This window comes from Mustela nivalis, assembly GCF_964662115.1.
Source record: "Mustela nivalis genome assembly, chromosome: 12".
Classification (NCBI taxonomy): Eukaryota; Metazoa; Chordata; class Mammalia; order Carnivora; family Mustelidae; genus Mustela; species Mustela nivalis.
The window spans coordinates 53,680,081-53,704,432 of NC_139031.1; the positions used below are offsets into that span (position 1 = coordinate 53,680,081).

The 24,352-nt window shown below is 35.1% G+C and overlaps 1 protein-coding gene across 1 annotated transcript in view; it reads right to left on the bottom strand.

Moving 5' to 3' along the window:
* HDAC9 (histone deacetylase 9) overlaps positions 1-24,352 on the bottom strand; it is a 662,132-nt gene that overhangs the window by 73,818 nt on the left and 563,962 nt on the right. The window contains exon 25 of the mRNA XM_082692420.1: positions 13,712-13,908. Coding sequence (XP_082548546.1) covers positions 13,712-13,908 — 197 coding nt within the window. The remainder of the gene's footprint in view (positions 1-13,711; positions 13,909-24,352) is intronic.

Genomic DNA, 24,352 nt, shown 5'->3' on the forward strand with positions numbered 1-24,352 from the left:
TATCTATCTAGCTACCTATCTCATACACATGGAACTTCCAATGTGAGAAGTTTTTGAAGACTGAACTGAACTTGATATCTATTGTTGAAACCTGGATTGGGTGTCATTTTTTTTGCCTCTACTGGATGGCTGGGATACTATCACTAGGAGAAATTTAAATTCTTAGATTGCAGGGACTTTGCTTTTTTAATGCACAGTTATTGTAAATGTGGACCCCTAAAAACCTGATTACAAATAATCATGTAAAAAATAAGATTTCCCCCCTTTTGTTTTCATTGCTTTTTCAATTCCCTCTATTCATAGCTCTAGCTTAGATATATTTGTTGTTTTTAGAGAATTTTTTTTAAAGATTTTATTTATTTATTTGACAGAGAGAGATCATAAGTAGGCAGAGAGGCAGGCAGAGAGAGAGAGGAGTAAGCAGTCTCCCTGCTGAGCAGAGAGCCCGATGCGGGACTCAATCCCATGACCCTGAGATCATGACCAGAGCCGAAGGCAGCGGCTTAACCCACTGAGCCACCCAGGCACCCCATATTTGTTGTTTTTATTCAGCAGTATTTCCTCTTCCATTAACCCTTTTTCTTAGAGTTGGCCCTTTCTTATTCCTTTCTTTATGCTGTTCTCCAACAAAACTTCTCCCTTCAGAGGCCCAAGGCTTTGACTCCCTTTTTCAGCAGTAGTCTATTAATAATGTTCAAGCTCTAGCCAGTAGAAGACTTTGTGATAGCCCAGGGCAGCCAACAGCCACAGTATTTGCTTACATTCCTTCATCTTTTTGGAAGTCATTCATAAACTTAAAAAGTAGTTTTGCTATTTTCATGTAGCAGTGTTTCAGGATGTATAGGCTGCCATATATAAATATCTCTCATTCAACATTTAAAAAATTTTAAAATTGCATCCAACTTGCCCAATTTCAAGGACAAGTGCAAAAAAAAAAAGATAAATGAAAATAAATAAAACTATGTGTTCAATATGGCATTTCATTTTTTTTGTTTTGTTTTGTATTGTGATTTACTTACAAAATTTCACCAAACAATAGTAAGTACCTTTAAAAAATTGGCATTAGTCCTATAAAGGACATTAAGGTAATTCTTAAGCCTACAAAAATTGCCTTAGTACCAATGTTCCTAGGCATATTATTTTAACTAAAATCTGACTCCAAAGCCCACATATAGTTTCTGATTCTACACATTCAGTTTGAAGTATAATCTAATTAGATTGACAGGAGGACCCAAGCAGTCCTATCAACGTCTATAAGAGGTGTATATTAGGCCACTGATCACATCCCTCTAGCTGTACCACCATTTATTTATAATGGGACAACCAAGTTACTCTATTGTGCTAAAATATGATTCCTCTGGAAAAACAAGGAATTATCTAGATAAGCTAGACTGGTCCATAGGGTGAGGAAAAAGTGGCTGTCAGTAGTGGCTGTCAGTAGTGAAAAATGGTTTCATTTCTTTGAACTTTTTCCTTTTCTGGACTCCTTATTTTTTTCTGATTTTGAAGGCTTTGAAGATTTTGGTTTTTTTTCTTGCTCATTGCACCAGTTTCCATAGAGTCTTCATCAGACTGAGTGTCATCTTTATTTAACTCTTCATTGTTTTCAGAATCCAGTCTCTCGTTTGTCAGAAATTGGGATACATATATGTGGAATTGAATGCAAGTGACACTCTGGAGTAAGAATAGTTTCAAGGACATTGTTGTTGAATCAGTGAATGATACCAATATCACCAGCTTTTATTCAACCTCTCAACATGGGTCAAGTGGAGCAGCCCATTCAGTAAACACAAAACATATTCTCACCATGGATGAAGTTGATGGCATGTCAGGAAAATGAGGACAGGGAAGAATCCAGGAATTAATTGGTCTGATAAAGCATACAAAAATTCCCATTATTTGTATGTGCAATGATAGAAATAATCCCAAGATTCAGTCTTTGGTTCATTATTGCTTTGATCTTCGCTTTCAAGGACCCTGGATTGAACAGATTAAGGATGCTATAATGTCTACTGAATTTAAAGAGGGTTTGAAGATCCTCCTTCCAGCTATGAATGAAATAATTTTGGGAGTCAATTAACTTATCAGACAGGTTTTACACAATGTGAGGATGTGGTGTGCATGAAGTGAGGCACTGACCTATGACCAGGTCAGGGATGATTCTCACAGAGCCAAAAAGGATATCAGACTGGGCTCATTTGATGTTGCCTGGAAAGTGTTTGTAGCGGGAGAGGAGACTGCTCATTTGCCACTTGTGGAAAAGTCAGTTCTCTTTTTTCAAGATCATTCAACAACACCCCTCTTTGTCTAGAGAACTACATATGTGTGAAGCTTGCAGTTTCAGGGGGTAACATGAAAAAGCACCTGATGCTTTTAAGCAGAGCAGCAAATAGCATATGTGATGATGACCTAGTGGACCATCACATGCAGAGTAAGCAAATCCAGAGTCTTCTGCCCACACAGGCTATTTATGCCAGTGTTCTTCCTGGAGAGTTAATGAGGAGGTACATGACCCAGTTTCCTACCTTCCCAAGCTGGTTGGGGAAGCACTCATTTACCAGCAAACATGATTGTATTGTGAAGGACCCAGCACTGCACATGAGTCTCAGAGCTTATTCCAGAAAAAGGACTGTAAATGTGGATTATCTGTCACATAAAAGGAATGTACTTGTCCAGCCCATGCATGACCTCACAAGGGGTAGAAGGAGTACAGGATTATTATTGCTCTTATAGATTCCTACTACCTGATGAAAGAAGACTTTGAGAATATCATGGAAACTGACAGCTGGGGAGTCCTAGTCCCTTCTTCAAGCTGGATCACAAAGTGAAAGCAGCCTTCAAAAGAACTTACAATAAGGAAGTCTACCTTAGTCCATATTCACTTCAGGCAGTAAAGACACCCAGACACAGCACAGGCCTGGCACTGGCATTTCATTTTTTTTTTTTTTTATATGCTTGAAGAACTTGAAAGGGATAAACATTTAATTTTTAAATCAATTATATTTTTGATAATTAATGGACTATTTTTTAAGAGCAGTTTGGGTTTAAAGAAAAACGGAGCAGAAAGTACAGAGAGTTCCCATGTACCTCACTGTCATTTCCTCTAATACTAATATCTTGCATTAGTGTGGTACATTTGTTACAAATGATGAGCCAGTATTGATGTATTACTGTTAACAAAAGCCAGTGGTTAGGATTCACTCTTTGTATTGTATGGTTCTGTGGGGTTTGACAAATGTATAATGTCATGTATCTACCATTATAGTATCATATAGCATAGTTTCACTGTCCTAAAAATCCCATTCTCTACCTATTCATCCTTCCTCTCCACCACCAAACACTTGCAAATTGATTACCTTTTTTGTCTCTGTAGTTTTATCATTCCTTTGTCAAATTTTTTAGCTTCTTGTTATCCATTCTACAGTACAAAGAACAATTTTTTCATTTTCCTTCATTTGTATGGTACTTATAATATTTAGAATATCTTAAATCCATGTAAATGTGAAAGAATAATCTTGAATATGGAAGTGCACACTCTGCAAGCCTGCCTTAGCTACTTTCAAACCTGATCTCTGTTCTTTAAAGCACTGTGGTCTTTGTTTGAAAAGAAAGGAATTCTCAGAACAAAGTTGATAGAACTAAATGAAAGCCTATCAAGTATTGAAATGACTAGACCTCCCAACCAAACTTAGTTTCTTTAATTTTGGAACAATAGAATAATATAATCTTCATCTTTGGAATGCACGGAGATATTCACCCAATAAGCTGTAACTGTCCAGAATTTCAGTTCTGCTCTAGCACTTGAGGTTAGCCAAAAATAGATTTCACTTCCCCACTGCCTTGAAGCACTTCATTGTTGATTCTATCCACTTAGCTATTTTGATAGAAGTCAAAACGGTAGTTTTATAATTACTGTATGTTTCTAAATAGCTGGCAAAAATTATTCTAAAAAGTATTTTAAAATTAGATAAAAAACTTTTCAGGTATTATAATGTTCCTCACTTTTTATGGACCTCATGATGATACCAATAGGAGTCTTTTCCATGGGCCACTCAGAAATGAGTATGGCCATACTAAACTCCCTATATTCTTATATGATTACTATAAAAAGAATGCTAAGCTTTACGAAAACGTGTAATGCAAAGTTTTGTTATCTAATGCTTAGAAATGTTCAAAGCTAATGTCATGTAGTAACTAGTTCCATTCCAGAACTAGTTGCTTAAAAAGCAAGAAATACTCAGAATACTTAGAGGCAAAAAGGCAAATATTTCTGCTAATCATATTGTTAAATATTCAGAAGTTTTTTACTATACTCTAAACCAGGGCTATAGTGAGAACTTAAAACACACAATAATAATAAATTGAACCAGTATGCCATATCTTTCATACTAAAGGGTCCTAACAATTGAGCATTTAGTTATCTAAAGTCATTACTGAGCAGATCAAATCACATGGATTTAGAAAAAGAGAGAGAAAGCCTCAAATCTGATTTAAGTTCACTCTTTCCCCTGGAAATAAAAAAAAAAAAGTCCCATAAAATACCAAATTTAGATGGGATAGTAAAAAGTGGAAGGAAAGAATGGAATGAAGCTAATCTTTGATCTCTATCCAAATTCCTCTTTCTTCTACCTACAGGGTTTATTTCCATTCACATGTTAGCCATGTGATTTTGAGCCACAGACTGAAGCAGCTGAACTTCTGAGTTATGCATGCACAAAAGATTCAAGTGAAATAAAGAAATGAATTTCTGTGCCCTCTCTTCTACTCCAAGTAAGGAATTCAAGAATAACTTTTTAGCCTTGTTAACCGGATTTCTACTGTGTCCATTACTGTTGTACGTATATATATATATATATATATATATGAGGTACTTAAAAAGCCAAGTATGGCTATTAATGTCAAGGTATTATTTATCAGGACATGTGAGATAAAAGTTTCAGTGGTGTGCGTGTGTGTGTGTGTGTGTGTGTGTGTATAACATTTTTAATAGGCATAATCGCAAGTTGCATTTAGTACTTTCTACTCCAATCTTCACAAAAGCTCGCCCAGCATGTTACAAGAAACTTAACCTGAACAGTTGAAAAATTATACTGAGACCATAACTAGCAATATAAAATATAATATAAAAACTATATTGTTTTTATAAGGGGGTTGGAGCGTCTTGAGTGTTAGGGCTATGGGAAAGAAGTGATCAAGTGGAAAAACGCATCTATATAACGTGCTGCATCTCGGGCCCAAACCATCACCAGATAGGGTGATATCACCAGACAGAACAGGTTCTTAAGGTCTACATATATACCCTTAGCTTCTGGATTATTTGTGGGGGGGATTGGAGGTATAGCTAAGGAGCCTGTGGAGTAGCAACATGGGCAGGCTCAGGTTAGTTACTGAAATTGGTATATATTCACTGAAAATGAGACTTGACAGTCTTCCCCACTACTTTACTGCACTGACTAAAACAGAATTCTGTAAGTAATATTTTTTCAAATTGAAATTTGGCACCTTACACTCTTGAGGAAGTCTTCCAGAATGAGGCTTTAACAAAGTACTAACACAACTATACTACTTCTACTACACTAAAGAATCCTGCATGCAGCCTGGCTGTTTCAAAAAGCATTAATTTAATTTAATCTAATCAGCATTAAATTACAAGAATGAGAATGAAGCTACATTGTAACAAGTCATTTCTTTTCATGACCAGACAGCTGAAGTGGTAACTACCAAGAATGAAATGCCACTGAGAAGAGAATTGGAAGGACATTTTCACTTAGAAATCCTGTTCAGTTCTGTTGATTTACTAGAAGCAAATAAATTGTTTCTGAAAAGAACCATATAGTAAGTTGTAAATATGGCTGTGGTTCAAATTATCAGTTTCAATTTTATTTCCTGATATTCTATGGGTTATTACTCCTGGCTATATGTCATATTGTGTCAGCATTTTTATTAGTTCAGAAAAGTTGTTCGAAATGAAAAGTTGCTCAAAGGAGTCTGAACAATTAAACAATACAATTAAAGTGTATTTAATAACCAAGTTATAGGTCAAAAAAGGATTCATTCTTCAAAAGTATGTCTCAAACACTTCTAATGTTTCCCAAATAATTCCCAGATATAGTGGTAGTGAAAGGAAACACTAAGTAGCTTTATTTTAATTTCCATAAAAAACTATTTTGAACACCAATATTAATACAAGTTCATTGTAGAAAATTTGGAAAATAATAGAAAATAATGAATAAACAGTAAATAAAATAGTATTTTATATCTATGTTGTCTTATATTATATAAATGTATTATCTAATAATAAATAATAAATAAAATAGTAAAATAATTGTAATATATACAATTATAAATCCATAGTCCTACCAACCAAAGATTAGCCAATTCTACTTTTGTGGTATTTCATGTTTGTTGTTTTATTTTAAAAATAAAGCAGTATCATATTATAACTTTTTTAAACTTATACTCACAAATGTCTGTAGTGAGAAACATTTTTTAAGTCCTTTACAATATTATTTTGAATGTATTAGTATAACAATTATACTCTGTTTTAGATATTTAAGTTGTTACTAGGTTTTCAGTTTTGTATATGATTGCAAATAATATCCTCTTGTATGGTTAAAGTGACTACTTCATAGCATTTATTTGACACCAGTATTATTATATATTATTTTATAACAGAGATCTGTTCTTTTCACCGTCAACTTTTCTCTCCTTTTTTTAACTTTTCTTATCAGTGGTGAGATACACATTAATAGTAAAGCATATAAAGGAAAAAAAAAGAACAAAGTTCCCAAACTCTATATATACTTCATTTGTTTAGATGTATTCAGCAATGCTTGTTGTGGATAACTGAAACATTATTATCAAAGCCCAGGGAAATGAGATATACTCCCAGATAACCCGTTTCTTTTATGAAATTACAAAAACTACTGAATTAGAATTCTCTAGGGAAGTTAAGATGGAGAGAATTCCGTTGTACAATGAGGAACTCTCCCACAATTTAGTTACCATTGCTATTCTGCCATCCTGTAATAGATTAGACTCTAGAATCAGCAACCAACTACCAGAGAAAGTACCTGGGTCATGATTCACTTGGTTATACAGACAGACTATCTGGTTATACAGACAGACAGACAGACACACGCGCGCACACACACACACGACACAAAGTGATTGATTAGACAAGTAATTTTATTTCTACTTATATTAATCTCTTAACTTTACTGATGTCAGTCCCCACTGCAAGTGTTTCTCCACATTTACTTTTTTTCTGCTGAGGAAAGCTTCAAGTTAAAAAAAACAACCGGATGACAGAGGCAATCCTCACCCCCATATCCGTTCAGGAGAGGTAGTGGAGTACTGACAGCCTCTTTGAAATAGTGACAACCTATTATGTTATTGATTTATATAATTTTTGTAACTCTGATATAGTTAAAAAGTTTATTCATTTTTTCACACTTTAGTGTTACTCATTCATTTTTTAACAGTTTAGTTTCATTTGGGCCTGAAATGTTTGTGAAGACCTCATTGCAGATTCAATATCCTAGGGATCAAAGGAGACACAATTTTGTCCCATTTTAACTTGAAATTTAATTCTGCATATCTACTGGCATAATTTCTATAGTTAAGTCTAGAAAAGATCACTGAAGAATTACACACAGTTAAGTATAATTAGAGAAACTGTAGCCATTTTCTACTCTAAACCCCTTCATTATTAAGTTGCCATACTGTTCTTTGGGAAAATGCAGTCAAACTCAAGTTGAGAGAGAAGTTTGGGTAGCATGTGGCTGTCTCATGTATTGTGAGACTCTAGCAGGACTTCAAAGCAGAATCTGATTGTTACAGATGGGAAGAATGCTTTCCACAGAAATACCTTTTTAAGACTCATGGTGCTGTAATTCATATGGTAGGCACTTGTGATTTGTTCCTGATGATGTTGGGATCATTAAACTCACAAAACCATTGTCGCTACCATAAAATCCTTTCATCTATAGCCAAAAAGGTTTATTTCATGCAAATGAAAAATTTTCATTAAAGTATTACCTTAATAATGGGCAAATATATATATTTTCTGGTCATGTTTAAAATGTAAATTTATGAACATATTCTGAAGATTCATTTTATGTTAAGATCTTTATTTGATGTCCTCAGACTCTCTCCAAGTTCACTGAAACCGGAAATCAATTTTAGAAGAAATATGGAGATTATTATCATTAAATCTTTCAGTTGGCTTATTCTAAGCAGCCCTATAAATATTGCATATGTTTTAAAGAAGGTACTTTCAACTATTTCAGTCAAAGATAGTCTAGGAGATGAGTTTATACTCTCGGTATCTTTTGGAAAAAAAAAAGAATAGTTGGTTTATATCTTAAAGTCTGAGACAATATAAAAACTTCAATGCCATTATTTCTGAAAAACAAAATTGGAGAACATTTATCTTGAAGAATTCCTGTAAATAAGATAGCAAAACGGTTGACTGGCATTTTGACTATCCATCCATCCATCTATCCATCCATCCATCCATCCTCTACCCATCCAACTCTCCATCTATAATCAACCTACAAATCAATAATTATTTACTAAATTCCTACTATGTGCCACAGTTTTATATATAAACTTGATATTTCAAATAGATATGTGAATTTGTTTTTTTCACCTGTAAATATAACTAAGGATTATCTTACCTCACAGATTTGAAACGAGTATCTAGTCATAAAAAGGCACATTAAAAAAAAAATAAGTACCATACATCAAACAGAGACTGGCACATAGCAGTTTTTAATCTTTTTTTAATATAAGATTTCAATCATGGAATTTTAGAACAAGAAATGAATTTTAAGATTATATATTCCAGACTTTTCGTTTTAAGGATGAGGAAACTAAGATCCAGGAAGGTGAATTATAAAGGTAACAGTTGACAATATAATTGGGTTGAGAACCCAAAGCTCTCAGTGAGTGTTTCTTACCATTCAGCCAACTCAATAGATATTAATACTGTCCATATTTTCAGACATGATCTTTACTTCAAAAGGAACTTTAAAAAGAGTTCCTAGACACCAAATTGCTTTTACAAATCACTGCTTTGGTGTGTTAAATGTAAACAAACCAGAAACATGTGGATTAAATTTCCCTTAAAATCACAAATAAAAAACCAGTGAGGGGAAAAAAAAAAAAGAGTCACTAGAAAATGCTTTTGGACATCATAGGGCCACTTCTTCCTACCCCTCAACAATTTTTTTTTTTTTTTTGCCAAACCCCAATTGTAATTTGATTTGCCAATCACTAGTTTTGCTGCTGTTTTAGATAATGCATTAAACACATGGGATTTATCCTCTCACCAATGCTCATGCATAACTGGCCAAGTGGGATGAAACAAGAGCAGAACAGACTCATGCTAAGCAATGATGATCCCATTACAGTAGTTTGCACTACTCAAATTCAACCTGTCTTTACTGAGCTCATACTGTAATAGTTAGGGAAATACATAGATTAATAAAATATAGTTCCTGACTCCAAGGAACTAAAATCTTAGAGGCAAGTAGAGATAAATAAAATTTAACATGAGAAAGATAATTGTTATAAATAGTTTTTTTTTAACAAAACTTAAGAGTTGGAAGATCCACATCTGCTAAGAGAAACTCAGAAGATAACAGGACATACTCAAATATTTACATGTTATACATTTGTCTATCTTTGCTTTAGCTTTTCATTTCTGATGCAAGAATAGTAATGTTGGTTAGTTTCAGAGAAATAATGTATGTAAAATGCATCCATCTAGTACTTGACACGTAGGCAGTATCAGTTAACTATTACTTCCTCACTCTAGGCCATTAACCCTCTCAATTATTTAATAGCTCTGTTAGATAAAGAAGCAATATCACCTAGATGGTATCATGTTTTTCATTTATTTAGTTTTTCAACTAGTAAATCTAGTTCTAGAATACTCAATTGTGCTTACAAAGGATTATATAGATCATAGTTCCAGTAAACAAAATAGGGACAGCAAAAATAAGTCTGGTGGACAGCAACTGATGTTTCTAGACAATCCTGCTTTTTAAAACTTATTTAAAAACAGTAAATTGCCAAGAATTGATTGACACTTACAACATACAGCTTAGTACATGGTAGGTGTACAGTATTTGTCTATCGATAGAATGAGTGAATTTGGAATGAATATATTCAGGTGTACTTGATTGCACTGTAATTAGTAAGGTAAGCAAAATTCTCAGAATAACTACCAATAACTCTAATGACTCTTACTTTGTGTAATCCCTTTCTCTTTGAGTGTGGGTAGAACCTATGCGTATTATATATTCCTGTGGTATGGTAAAAGGATTTTTAAGTTGAATAAATAAACCAAAAGGAAATATGGGAAAGTGTTGAGCAGAAAAGGGGTGGATATATAACTTAATAATATAAACCCTTTAAGAGCAAAGAGTTTTCTCCAGCTGGTCCCATAAAAGGAAACTGGAGAGATAGATCTAAAGAATAAGAAAGACCTGATGTATCATTATTGGTTTGAAAAATGGAGGGCATCATGTAAAATGGAATGATGGTAACTTTTAGCCAGCAAGGAAATGGGAACTTTAATTCTATAACTTCAAAAGACTGAATTTCAGGGGTGCCTGGGTGGCTCAGTCGTTAAGCATCTTCCATTGGTTCAGGTCATGATCCTGGGTCCTAGTATCAAGTCCCACGTCAGGCTCCTTGCTCAGAGGGAAGCCTGCTTCTCCCTCTCCCATTCCCCCTGGCTTGTGTCCCCTTTCTCGCGGTGTCTCTGCCTGGCAAATAAATAAATAAAATCTAAAAAAAAAAAAAAAAAAAAAAAAAAGACTCAATTTCAGCCAGCAACCTGAATGAACTCAGAAGAAGGCTCTTCCATTAGAATCTTCAGAATAAGGAGCCAGCTTGGCCGATCTATCAGTCTTGCGAGACATGAAGCAGAGAACTCAGTTGTGTCTCTCTAGATTTGTGACCTACAGAACCATGAGGTAATAAATGGGTGGTGTTTTAAGCTACTAAGTTTTCAAGTATCTCTGAAAGTACCTCAAGTCTAAGAAAGTTGAAACTACAATTAGACATCCTAAAATATTTATCCTGTGCAAGTCCTTGGACTTTGCAGAGATATTTCATTCAATCTTCACAGCAACCTCATGAGGTAGCTACAAGAATATAAAACTTTGTATAGAGGAGCAAACAAAGAGAAGCTGAGTAACTTTTCCCAGGTCACCCAACTAGAATATAGTAACATTAGGACTCATCTCAGGCTTTAGAGTCTGAAGCCTTCTATACTTAGATTACTGCCTGTTCAAAATAAGTGAAAAAAAAAAACACCCAAATAATTTTTTAAAAAATAAAGCATGTTTACTTATCACTTAGAAGACAAGGTAAACAATGTGTGTCACCACGTGCCCAAAGTATTCAACTGTTTTCACCAGTTCTTCACCTATTTTCTCCAGTAAATGCCAAGTGTTAGTAGTTGAGCAGTAAGACAGGTACCTTGATAATGCTTGAACAAACTGTCTATTGGATCTGGGGAAGGTGGGTTGTTGGGAAACAGTAAGGTTGTGATCAGTTTTCGGTTGTGATGAGATTCTACAAATCAAGTCACTGATGCAGATTTCCCTTATTAGCCTGAACCAAAGCCAAAATCTGGGAGTCATTCTATTTAAAAGAATGTGAGAACTCCACTCCCGGATGAGCCTAAATTTATGTAGATTAGGGGACCTTTCTCAAGCAGAGTGAGTTCTAGAATTGTGGACTCTTCTAAAGAACTGAGGGCTCTTTAAAGAGGTATGATCACTGGCCACACCTGGTTGGACACTGCAAGGCTTTTCTAATTAATATATCTTATATTTAAAAAGTCTGGGAGGTCTTACATGCCTGAAAGAGTATACAAGTTAGGAGAAGATTCTGATCATAGAGATAAGAAAGCACGACACCAGAAAACTCTAGGCTCACTCACATACAGCAGGGAGCTCAAAGTGCCAGTCACCCATCCACCTGTCATTAACTTTTTACAACCTTCAGGATTAAATACAAAGCCGTAAAGACATGGTTTCTCTCTCCAACCCCATCTTCTACCATTGACCCACATTTAGTTTTCCCTTGACTTAGAGATTATAAGCTATACAATTTGATGAATCAAATGTTGCCCACAACATTTATGAGCTTGTGCTGATGAAATAACCTGTCCATGTTCAGTCAATACCTACTCGTCTTTTAAATTCAGCACAAGCAATATCCTAAACCTTCTGTGAAATGTAGAATTATTTCTACATGCCGCCTTATACATATTGATCTCTATATACTCCTAATTCGTGAGTTTATCCTACAAGGGTATAAACAGGGGCAGTGTCTTGCCTGGCTTTGTATATCCTTTCTCATAAAGTGCTGGGAACTCTCATGTTAATTAAATGGCTGATATATAAATAGTAGAATGACATAAAGCTGACTTTATAGATCTGGATGCACATGTGATAAGACTTATTACAGGATAGGCTCTGTGATAAATACTTTAAAACTTATTTAATGCTCAACTCCCCCCACCCCTTCTCAACACACACATAGACAAAAGAAGTATTTACCGTTTTGACACTGTAGACATAACAAAACAAACATAGAGAGGTTAGATACATTGTACAAGGTAAAAAGCACAGGTAGGATTTGAACCCTCTCACTGTGGAGCCCTGTTCTTAGACCATAATACCCAACCTTGTGTAATTAGAGTCTAGGATGATAAAGGCATACCTTGGAGATATCGTGGGTTTGGCTCAAGACCACTGCAATAAAGCAAGTCAAATGAGCTTTTTAGTTTTCCAGTACACATTAAAGTTATTTCTACACTATACTGTAGTCTATTAAGTGGGCAATAGTAGCATTTCATCTAAAAACACAGTGTATATACCTTAAATTAAAACACTTCATTGCCAAAAAATGCTAACGACCAACTGAGCTTTCAGCAAGGCATTACCTTTTTGCTGGTGGAGGGTCTTTGCCTAGATGTTGATGGCTGCTGACTGATGGGCATAGTGGTTGCTGAAGATTGGGTGGTTTGGCAATTTCTTTAAATAAGACAACAGTGAAATTAGTTACATCGACGGGCTCGTCCTTTTGCAAATGGATTTCCCTGTAGCATGTGGTGTCTGATAGCATTTTCCCCAAGGAGAACTTCTTTCAAAACTGGAGTCAGTCCTCTCAAACCCCGTGGCTGCTTTACCAACTAAGTTTATGTAATCTTCTGAATCCTTTGTTGGCGTTTCAACAATCTTCACAGCCTCCTCACCAGGAGAGGATTCCATCTCAAGAAATCACTTTCTTTGCTCATCCATAAGAAGGCACTCCTCATCCATCAAGTTTTATCGTGAGACTGCATCAATTCAGTCCCATCTTCGGGCTCCACATCTAGTTCTAGTGCTCCTGCTATTTCTACATCTGTAGTTACTGATGTCTTGAACCCCTCTGAGTCTTCCAAGAGGGCTGGAATTGACTTCGTCCAAACCCCTGTGAATGTTGGTATTTTGACGTCTTCCCCCGAATCACAATGTTCTTTTTTTTTTTAATTTTATTTTTTAAAATTTCTTTTCAGCTTAACAGTATTCATTGTTTTTGCACCACACCCAGTGCTCCGCGCAATACGTGCCCTCCCTAATACCCACAATGTTCTTAATGGCATGTAGAGCAGGGCAACCCTTCCAGAAGGTTTTCAATTTACACTGCCGAGATTCATCAGAGAAATCACTATTTATGGCAGTGGCAGCCTTGTGAAAGGTATTTCTTATACAAGAACACTTGAAAGTTGAAATTACTCCTTGATCTACAGACTGCAGGATGGATGCTGTGTTAGTAGCCATGAAAACAACATCCATCTTGTTGTACATTTCCGACAGAGCTCTTGGGTGACCAGGAGCACTGTCAATGAGCAGTCATGTTTCGAAAGGAATCTCTTTTTCTGAGCACTAGGTCTCAACAGTGGGCTTAAAGTGTTCAGTAAACCATGTTGTAAACAGATGTGCTGCCAGCCAGGCTTTGTTGTTCCATTTAGAGAGCACAGGTAGAGCAGAGTTAGCATAATTCTGAAGGGCTCTAGGATTTTCAGAATGGCAGGTGAGTGCTGGCTTCAACTTAAAGTCACCCACTACACTGGCTCCTAACCAGAGAGTCCACCTGTCCTTTGAAGCTTTGAAGCCAGGCACTGATTTCTCCTCTCCAGCTATGAAAGTGCTAGGTGGCATCGTCCTCCAAAAGAAGGCTGTTTTGTGTATGTTGCAAATCTACTGTTCAGGGAAGCCACCTTCATTAATCATCTTTTTTTTTTTTTCTTCTTTTCATTAATTATCTTAGCTCCATCTTCTGGAGAAGTTGCTGCAGCTTGCACATCAGTTGTTGCTGCTCCACCTTGAGCTTTCATGTTACAGAGATGGCCTCCTGCCTTAAACCTCACGAACCAACCTCTGCTAGCTTCCTACTTTTCTTCTGCCACTTCCTCACCTCCCTCAGTCTTCACAGTATTGAAGACAGTTAGTCTTGCTGTGGCTTTGACTTCAGGGAATGTTGTGGCTGGTGTGATCTATCCAGAGCACTAAAATGTTCTCCATATCAGCAGTAAGGCAGTCTCGCTTTCTTATCATTCACGCGTTCAGTGGAGTAGCACTTTTAATTTCCTTCAAGAACTTTTCCTTTGCATTCACAACTTGGCCAACAGTTTGGCACAAGAGGCCGAACTTCTGCCTTACCTTGGCTTTCACATGCTTCCTTAACTATGCTTACTCATTCTAAGTTTCTGAGAGATGGCAACTGTTCCTTTCACTTGAACACCTGGAGGCCATCGTAGGGTTAGTAGTGGTCTAATTTCAATATCATCGTGTCTCAGGGAATAGGGAGGCTTGAGGAAAGGGGGAATGATGGGAGAATGGCCATAGATGGCACAGTCAGAACCCATACATTTATCAGTTAAGTTAACCACTTTATATGGGTGCTGTTCATGGTGCCCCAAAACAATTATAATAGTTAACATTAAAAGCCTCTGACCACAGATCACTACAACAAATATAATAATGAAAACGGTTGAAAAATTGTATTAGCAAAATATGACACATCAGTTGTTGACACATATGCTGTTAGGAGAATGGCATCAATATACTTGACAGTAGGTTGCCACAAATCATCAAGTTGTAATTTCACATTATCTGCTAAGTACAATACAGTGAAATATAATAAAATGAGGTACACATGTTTTGGAGAGCAATTTTTGGAGAAAAGTGAAGAATTGCAAGGCACTGAAAGATGTTATGTTCTTAAAATACACCTACTATAGAATATCTATTGTCCTTTCTCTAAGAACATTAAAAAAAAAACAAAAACCTGTGGCCAATGTAAGTAGAAAGTCATTTAAAAAAACTAGTAAAGAGGAATACCTATGAAAGAAGTTCAGGTTCAAAGAAATGGAACAGACCAAAGAGAAAAGTCAAGTCTTCTTGTCACAGACTGTTTTTTACATACTGTAATATCCATAATGAATTTCATTAATTTATTTTTATAAAAAGTGAAACTAGAATCCATGTCTTCTAGAGGACTAAATAAAATAGTACTGATCCATTCATTTCAGAAATATTTGTTGAGAAGCTGCTATGTAACAAGAACTGTGCTGACTAATGAGGATATAGTTCTGAGTACAACAAAGACAGTCCCTATACTCATATCATTTATTAACTAATATTAGTGAAAGCTAACATTACCAGGCAACATGCTATTTATGTGAAATACATTATTATCTCATTTATTGACCATATAACTACCCTAATGGGAGAATGAATTATAAAGAAATTAACTTGCCCAAATAACACAATCAATGGCAAAACTGTAATAAGATACTGGCTTGTAGAATCTGGAACTTGTAGTTTAAACCACTTGCCTGTGTTTAAACCCAAATAATACTGAAGAACCAGTTTAATGTATTAGCACTATAGAAATAAGCTTATAGACAGTAATATTCATTGTGTATGACTATTGGTAATCAATTCTTAATGAAAATTAATCATCAAATAACCCTTTTATTCCACTCACATTTTTATTTACATTAATAAAAACTAATTTTCAGAAAAAGAAATATCAACTTTGATTTTTCTGATATTATCAATTTGAAAAGAAATATATTACCACCCCCATCACTATCACTTCCTTCTTCTCACCCATCCCCACCAAAAAAAAAAACCACCACAATTTCTTTTCAAACTAACTAAGCTGTGGAACTAAGCTTGCATTTCAACTTCAGTACAGATTAATTCATAGCAGTATTCCCCAAATTCTGCTCAGATAATGATGGCCATGGCAATATTTATAGCTACTATTGCCAAAAAGTTGATCTAGTAGTTTGTCCTACTTTGTGGTTACTTCATGACTATTTTTTTTTTAAATTGATATTTTCAATGAGCACAGTACCTAACACATAGTACCAAAAGTAATCTGGTCTTTACTTCAAACAATAAAACCTCCACTACTGAGTCTCAGTGTATAAATTTTCCACAAATGGATGCCTATAAGTAAGAGAGATGATAGTTCATCATGAGTATCAGCTAAATTTTAAAGGTTTGTTAAGTGGTAGAAACCAAATAATTCTCTTCTAAGGAATATGAGGACATGTAACTCATTGTCAAAAACATTCCTTGGAATTCCAATTCCCAAATGACCTAGGTTTTTCATTTCAAGACAAAAATGCCTAATTTTAAAAGATAAGTATCTACCCTCGGGGCCAAACTGATGATTTCTCATTTTTCCTACTATAAAAAGAGAATCAGGAACTCTCTAAATTACAGGTTTCAAGGAACCATTTAATTTAGATTAAATTAAGGAGCAATTATATGTTAAATAAATATGAAATGGCTCTGAGAGTATTTGTTAAAGATTAAGAATTCTGTAATACTTGGCTTCTGTTATACATTTGTTATTGCTGATTTTTAAAATAAATCACCATTTAATTGAAATACTTATAGAACATTTATAAATGAAAATAGCATTTGGCAAAATCTGTAAGAATCTAAAAAGCTCAAAAAAGAGTAGCTCTTTAAGAAGCAGCCCATCAACAGTGTGGCAGAAGGTCTGTGGTGCAAACCTGGCCAGGATTCTATATAATATTTACAAATGCCATGATTAAATTTGCCAATGTGGACCCAGTAAGGTTTCATTTTAAGTATCTGCTATAAAAAATAATATAAATAATTATCTATTATCAAAGTGGTTTTGGTCTATAGGATATCAGTCCCACTTGCCATTGAAAAATCATTGAATGAAGTAAAGGTAGATGAAAATATGAACTACCTTATAAATCGATCAGACACTTGAATATAACTATCATCCCTTGGGGAAAAAAATTAAATATTCCAGCACATAATGCATCATGGCTTTTATCTTGCATTTTTCCTGTTTTTCCAAGTTGGAATTGTGGGAAGTGAAAAAGGAGCTTTCCTTTGATCATGCTAGAAGTCTTGAATTTTAAGGTAGTTTCTTCGTTAATGAGGCTCACTATACAACTTATAGAAAATACTATAAAAACTTCAGCATTGCAAAGACAGAATATTTCAGGGAAAGCACTTAAGGGACCTGAAAGACGTCAAGACTGGAATATTCAGAGAGTGACGTAAGCAGAGGCCAGACTTAGTATGGGTAGATCAAAGATAAAGAGGAGTTGCTAGGACTTTTAAGATTAGCTGGGTACGTATAAGAACAAATGAAGGAGCATAATCTGTTGGTAATTCTAGAATTATTAGAACTAGCAGGTCACGGACATCTTTCAACAAGAGTCTGTAATGGGATTAGGCAACTGATTTTCAGACTAAAGATAATTACAGATGTACCAGGCTAGAAGTCAAACTGGAATACACTTGGGATAAGCAGCTATTTGGTCTACGGCCCCTCCCTTAAAGTTTCAGTTCAAATTCACCAAAAACAGTTATAACTTCAGGATCTAGATATTAACAGCCAGCCCTAGAGCTTAAAAATTGTGGGAATTTTATTATGATGTAACCAGTGGCATTTTTCTTAATCCTGTCATAAGTGTTATAGCTTCAGGAAAAAAAGCAACTAGGTACCCCAAATTGCCTAATAATAGATGACATAGAAATTTAAAGTAACTATTAAAGGAATATGGCTTTTATCATAACCATTAGGTCTCAAAAGAGCTGTGTAACTCATCGTACTTTCAACCTTAAATTCATTAAAGAGATATTATTTCTCTGAAGAGATAGCCAGATGTTCTCTGCCAGCTGCTTAAATCCTCCCAAGACATTTGCTGATTCTTACTGCCTAAAGAAGTTACCAGAAAAGATTACCTATTCAGTCCTGTAAAGCATCAGTGATAGCATCAATGTGGCACCACTGATTATGAATTTGGAGAACCTTAATCAAAAATTTACAGCGGATATTATAATATAAATTATAGTTCAAGTTCTCTGACCTGCTGGGTAAAGCAAATTCTCATGTCCATGCTTTTATTTCTCTAAGGATCAAATAAAGGCCTTGGACTAAGTCAATATCTCTTAAAGGTTAACCTCTGGCTAAACATAATCATATGGGTATTTATTAAAATGCAGATTCCTAAGCCTAACTCTCAATCAAGTTAGAATCCAAATCCCTGAGATAAGACCCAGACTCTGTATTTAAAATAAGTCCCTTAACTGAGGTCTAAGTGCTGTCTGACTACAAAATCTGAAGATTCCTTTATGCTCTGCCATGTGGGTTGATTTCTTGATATCTCTTACAATTTCATGGTAGTTAATGATTTAAGCCTACCAAAACCCAAGCAAAACAGATCCAGTTTATTTTGTTTATCAATAAAACAAATAGGTATAAAAATAATAGAGTACATTGGTGTTCCAGGTTTGGTCTTCCATGAAATAGTAGAAGAGGTAGCATTTCAACCTGCCCTTTCACCTCTTCCCTGCCCTGGGATGCATTCCAACCTCCCTTTTCTCACTAGTCCTCATGAAAGGCACTTTCAAGAAGGGCTCTCACAAAGTGAATTTATGTCAGTGGGTTATCCAAGATGCTTTCGAAATAGGGGTCCCAGCTCAATACTTAAATACTCAAAAAAAGTGCCATACTCAATATAAATTAAGTAACTGTTTTTTTCTGGAATTACAAAAGACTATTTCCATAAATAAATAAATAAAAGACTTTTTCCTATATTAGGAAGATTTCTCAAATGGAACTATGTCCTGGCTCTCCCAAACTACAGTTTTAAAGGAAACTGTTTTTTACTCATATTTAAGATCAAACCTCATTACTATCATTTTGGTTACTCTTATGATAAATTATAGAGTAAAAAGCCAACACAGAGATGAGTAGTTTAGGTTATACTGATATAGTTTAGGTTATATTGATAATAGGCAGCTCTCTGGAAACAATCATTTGCAAAATGATACATAAGTACCCTTTTGACTTACTTTTCTAAAGATAATAAAATGTTCCCTAAGCACATTGGATTTCCTTTATAATTAGGTCTTTCAATTAATCATGACTTATTATTTATTAAGTCAAAAAATGAGGAGAGTTTTCTGTGTGGTACTTGCCTCTTTATTACCTACTACTCCAAAATGCAAGGCTTGATTTGAATAGAAGATCTGAGACAGTATATAATTAAACAAAAAGACTTGGGTTATGTCCAAACAACCAGAGAACTAGATTTAAGAGGCCATGATTCTCAATGGAAAATAACTTTTCAGCTCCTGGTATTAAAACAAAGCTTATTAATAGAACTCTGGTGAATTTCAACTGTCATCATCACTGAACACATAAGGAAAAGCAGGTTCTTAGGACCCTTATCATTTCAGCTGGTTGATTCAATCAAATAATTGGGTCTACTGAAGTTTTTGTTTCTGACTGAAAAAATGGAGGTAGCAGCATCTTTAGGGATAAATGGTCCAACTGGTTGTGTGTGACTATATTATGCAAGAATATGCTAACTTTTTAATGTGGGAGAGACAGGCAATAATTAAAAATAGTAATAAGAAGATGGCTATCTTAGTGGCTTAACTTCAGGGCAATTTTTAATGCAAAAAAAGCATACAACTTTTTTGTTTATTCTTAGCATAAACAAATGAAGAAAATTGTACATAAACAGATATATCATTTAAATACACCCACTTATAGAATATCTCTTGAATGATACTCTGGTTTTCTGTATCATTAGACCCCGCACCCCCGGCTTTATGAAACTCTTAACTGGCCTTGTGCCATCATACTGTTAAGTTCTCCTCTATCCTCTCCTCCTCTGAATCTCCTAGCCAGCTCTTTAGCTCCTTTACCTGAGAAATGGTTTCTCCCAATATTCTGCCCTCAACACTCCACCCTCCTTCTGCAAACATTGTCCGTGAGTGTATCTTTTCACTGTCATAGTTACATCCATTCACCAAGTAAAGAATGAACTCTCCATCACTACTCTCCTTTTCTAGATCTAATTCTCAATCACAAATTGCCAGTAGAGCATTTCTTTGTATATCTCAATCTAATCAACCAGATCTAAATATTACCCATTATCCATCTTCTAGTTTCACCTCCAAAAATCCCCTTAACATATGCAAATGATAATGCTCAAATGACTTGGCTGGTAATCCAAGCCCCCAAATGCTATACTGTCAAATTGCTGTCCTAGATTGGTTTTCCTTATGGAGAGTGTATTGGATAACAGATTTGGGAGTTTGAATTCTATTTCTCTCTCTGTCACCAGTGTCATCTCAGACGTGTACTTTAATGTCTCTGAGTCTTCATTCTTTTTCTGTGAACTGGGGATAATAATACTTGAAGTTATGGTAAACACATGGAAAAATGTAGATATCTACTTAAGCACAATGTGAGGACAAAGTAAAGCCCAACAAATGGTTGTAAAGAACAAATGTGATACATTTGCTTGTGTCCTTTTTTCCATCTGCTTTCTCTCCTCCTCTCATCTGTGTGTAACTCATCACTGAAGAGCCAGCTCAACTTGGAGAAATTTCCTTGATCTCTACACACTTTGCCTACAGAATACCCTTAATCAGATACTGTCTTTTCTTTTCTTTTCTTGTGTGTGTGTGATATACACATATCAGCTAGTAAGCCAAAACAGTAGTATTGACTGAATAAATCAAATACCATTATTTCCCATACTAACTAAAGTCCAAAGGACATTTAGATTTAGCAGTACCCATGCTTAAATTTGAGTTTTCAGTCATGACTGACTGTAAACATTGGCATGTTTGAGCCAGGGAGATCAGTGCTTTGGGATTTTCTATGCTCTTTCCTCAGGAATGTAGGCAGATTTCATATTTGCGAACTTTCAAAGTATTTTATTTTAGGTTACCTTTACTGTCTCTTTTCTGTCTGCCACATGTGCTCATAGAACTTGTACGGGAATGTGAAATCTGAAGTGCACTGTCTCCTTCATTTGGGCACTATATAGTCTCCAAATGTAATTTCACATGAACAAAGTGTGGACTCTACCCCAGCAATGCTCAGGAAAGCCTCTCAAGGTCCGGAAATAAACATTCTGGGATACTCTGCAGGCCAGATGTGCAGACTACAAGATGGCATGTGGGAAAGGGGAGAAAGAACCAAGCCCATTAAATCTAGCATATTCCCAGGGCGGCTTACTTTTCAAGGACAGGGAGGGGAAATCCTTTGTCCCTGGCTGCTCTTTGCCCACATGTCCTGGATGTTAATATACTTTAAAAGAGAAAGACAGAGGTAGGTTTAAGAGTAATGGCTCTGATAAGTAGGTAGAAAGCAATCCCTAAGCAGCCCAAAGTGTTTATGGGCTTGTTTTTCTCTGAGGTTCAATAGCTTCTATATCCATTTCATTAGTGACATGATAGAATTAACCAAAATTCAATGACATTTTGCTGTATTATCTTCAGCAAACTATGCTGCCACTATGAGATGTGCTGTACTCACTACCTCATTTGTGAAACTAAGAAATAATAAAAAGAATTGTTGTAGATAATATTGAAGTGCATATACAAGTCTCCCTTAGTGAAGGACTAATCTTTCCCCCCACATAACAGAGCTCTTCAAGTCAAACTCTAATTACTCTCTTTGGCACTTAAAGAAATGGCTGCCAAATTTCTGGCTGGTGACTGACATTTCATATCCACGCTAGTGCACTTTCAAACACAAACCATCCCGAGCCTTTCTTTGTTCTTTGGAAATGTCTGTTTCCGTCATCCCAAGAAAATGCAAGAACAGCCAAATGCAGGTGTTTGGGCATGGCCTAACAACTATGGTGCTTTGTCTTTTTAGTTTTTTTTCTTTTTTCTTTTTGAGGAGGGATCTGTTTTAATGTACAGAAGAAGTTGCAAAGGCTGATACCAAAGTCTTGACATCCCTCTGGCTGTCTGAAATTCCCTCTCAAGTTCATGGGGATTCTATACTCCATAGGCCCAGATCCATAACTGTAAAATGAAGAAATATCCAAAAGAAGACAATTTCAGTTAACAAGGAAAAAAAAAAAACCCTTACTAAAGAAAAAGTGATTTTGTTGTTGTTGTTCCTGGAAAAAATGGGAATTTAAACAGAACATTTATTTCGTTTTAATTTCTGGGCTGTCAGACATCAGCTCGAAGCCCTGATTCGGAACACATGCGAGGTCCCTTTGAAGTTCTCGCTGCCTTTTAAAAAAATGGCAGAGAGATATAAAGAAATTAAACTGCAACATAATCAAGAAACAGAACTTCTGGACTCCTGATTTACAAATCATCATTAATACATTATTTCAGGACTTCATTTTCAAAGCTTCATTGTGGTGCATACCTTTTTATAATTTTCTTCCCGTTAAACTCAAGCTTCAGCTATACCTTTCCCATCCAAAAGAAAGCACTCTACTCTTATTTTAATCAACTAAAAATAGTTTATTGTGGTTTTCTGAAGACAAGAAAGGAACTGGAAAATTTACAACAATATATTAAATGGCATCTTTCTGATAAAGGCATTGCAATATAGGGTTTAGCTCTTAAAATACCCAATTCTCTTGGCATAGGACAAAAATATACCTTAAATTTTTAGGCAGTCCAAAGAAAATATTGACTTTGTTTTCATGCTTTAATTACAAACAATCCTTACCAAAAATTTCAACTTTAAGGATCCTGAATAAAAACTGCATTTCAAATTTGGTCTGGTAGATGTCACATTTAAACACAGACAGACACACACACACACATACACATACACACACACACACACACACACACTGATTTCATGCTGTCATTCGCTCACTGGTCATACATATTATTTGAACAAATTATGGGATCTTATAAATCAGTTGCCCCTCTTAAATCTATATGCAAGTATGAACAGGCTAAAAGATTCTTAGTCCCTAAAGTCATTTTCCTTATTGTATATATATATTTTTCTGTAATCTCTTACTGGTTTTATTCTATTAAATATTCTAGTATTTATATTCCCAAATACTGTTGTACTTTATTCTACCTCTTTCCATTTTTAAAATGAAACTTTCACTCCAGGGTTTCTTCTGTGCTATAACATTAATAGTCAAAATTTCACAAATTCATGGTTTATATCCAATGTATTGACTTTCAATACACTTTCAAGGAGTACTTGTCCTATATTATTTCAAGTTCCAACTCCATACAGCAAGGTGATATGGGACGTTGAAAGACCATCCTCATCAGTGATCAGCTCATACTGACTTGTGAGAACTGGCTGCCAAATTTTCAGAAACTTTGTAAGCTAGCCATTATTAAATATCAGTACAAATGTATTATAATTGAAAAATTACATTAAAAACAAAGATATTAATACTTAAGTTATCACTTGCTAATATTTTAGTACTTTTGCTATTGTTTATGCTCCTGATGTTATTTGCATCTATTGTATTGATAGGTGAAAAAAATATATGATACTTTGCTACTGTAAATATCAGCTTGTGAAAGTGACTTCACATTGGTAGCTTAAATTGGCTAAGTTGGAATATTATAGCACAGACCTACTTGGTTTTTGTTTTGGAGAACTAGTTTTTATAAATTTATCTATATAATATTAATTGTCCTCTATACCTGAATCATTCACAATAGCCAATTTAAAATTTATAATAATCACTTTATATTTTATCTTAAGTATTTTAATTAAGAATTGGAAGCTGGAGTTTATATTTGTTAGTCACACTTTTTGGGTAAGGATTGAAGGGGAGAATAGGAATATGTGAAACTATTTCTACTATTTCTACCTGCCTACAGCTTGAAACTCCTCATACTTCCTTAATACTGCCTATTATTCTTTAATCCCTTGACTGTAATTCAATGTATTGATTTTCTTTTTATATTTCCAACTTCTAGGATTTTAATTTCTCTTATGCCTAGAATAAAATTGC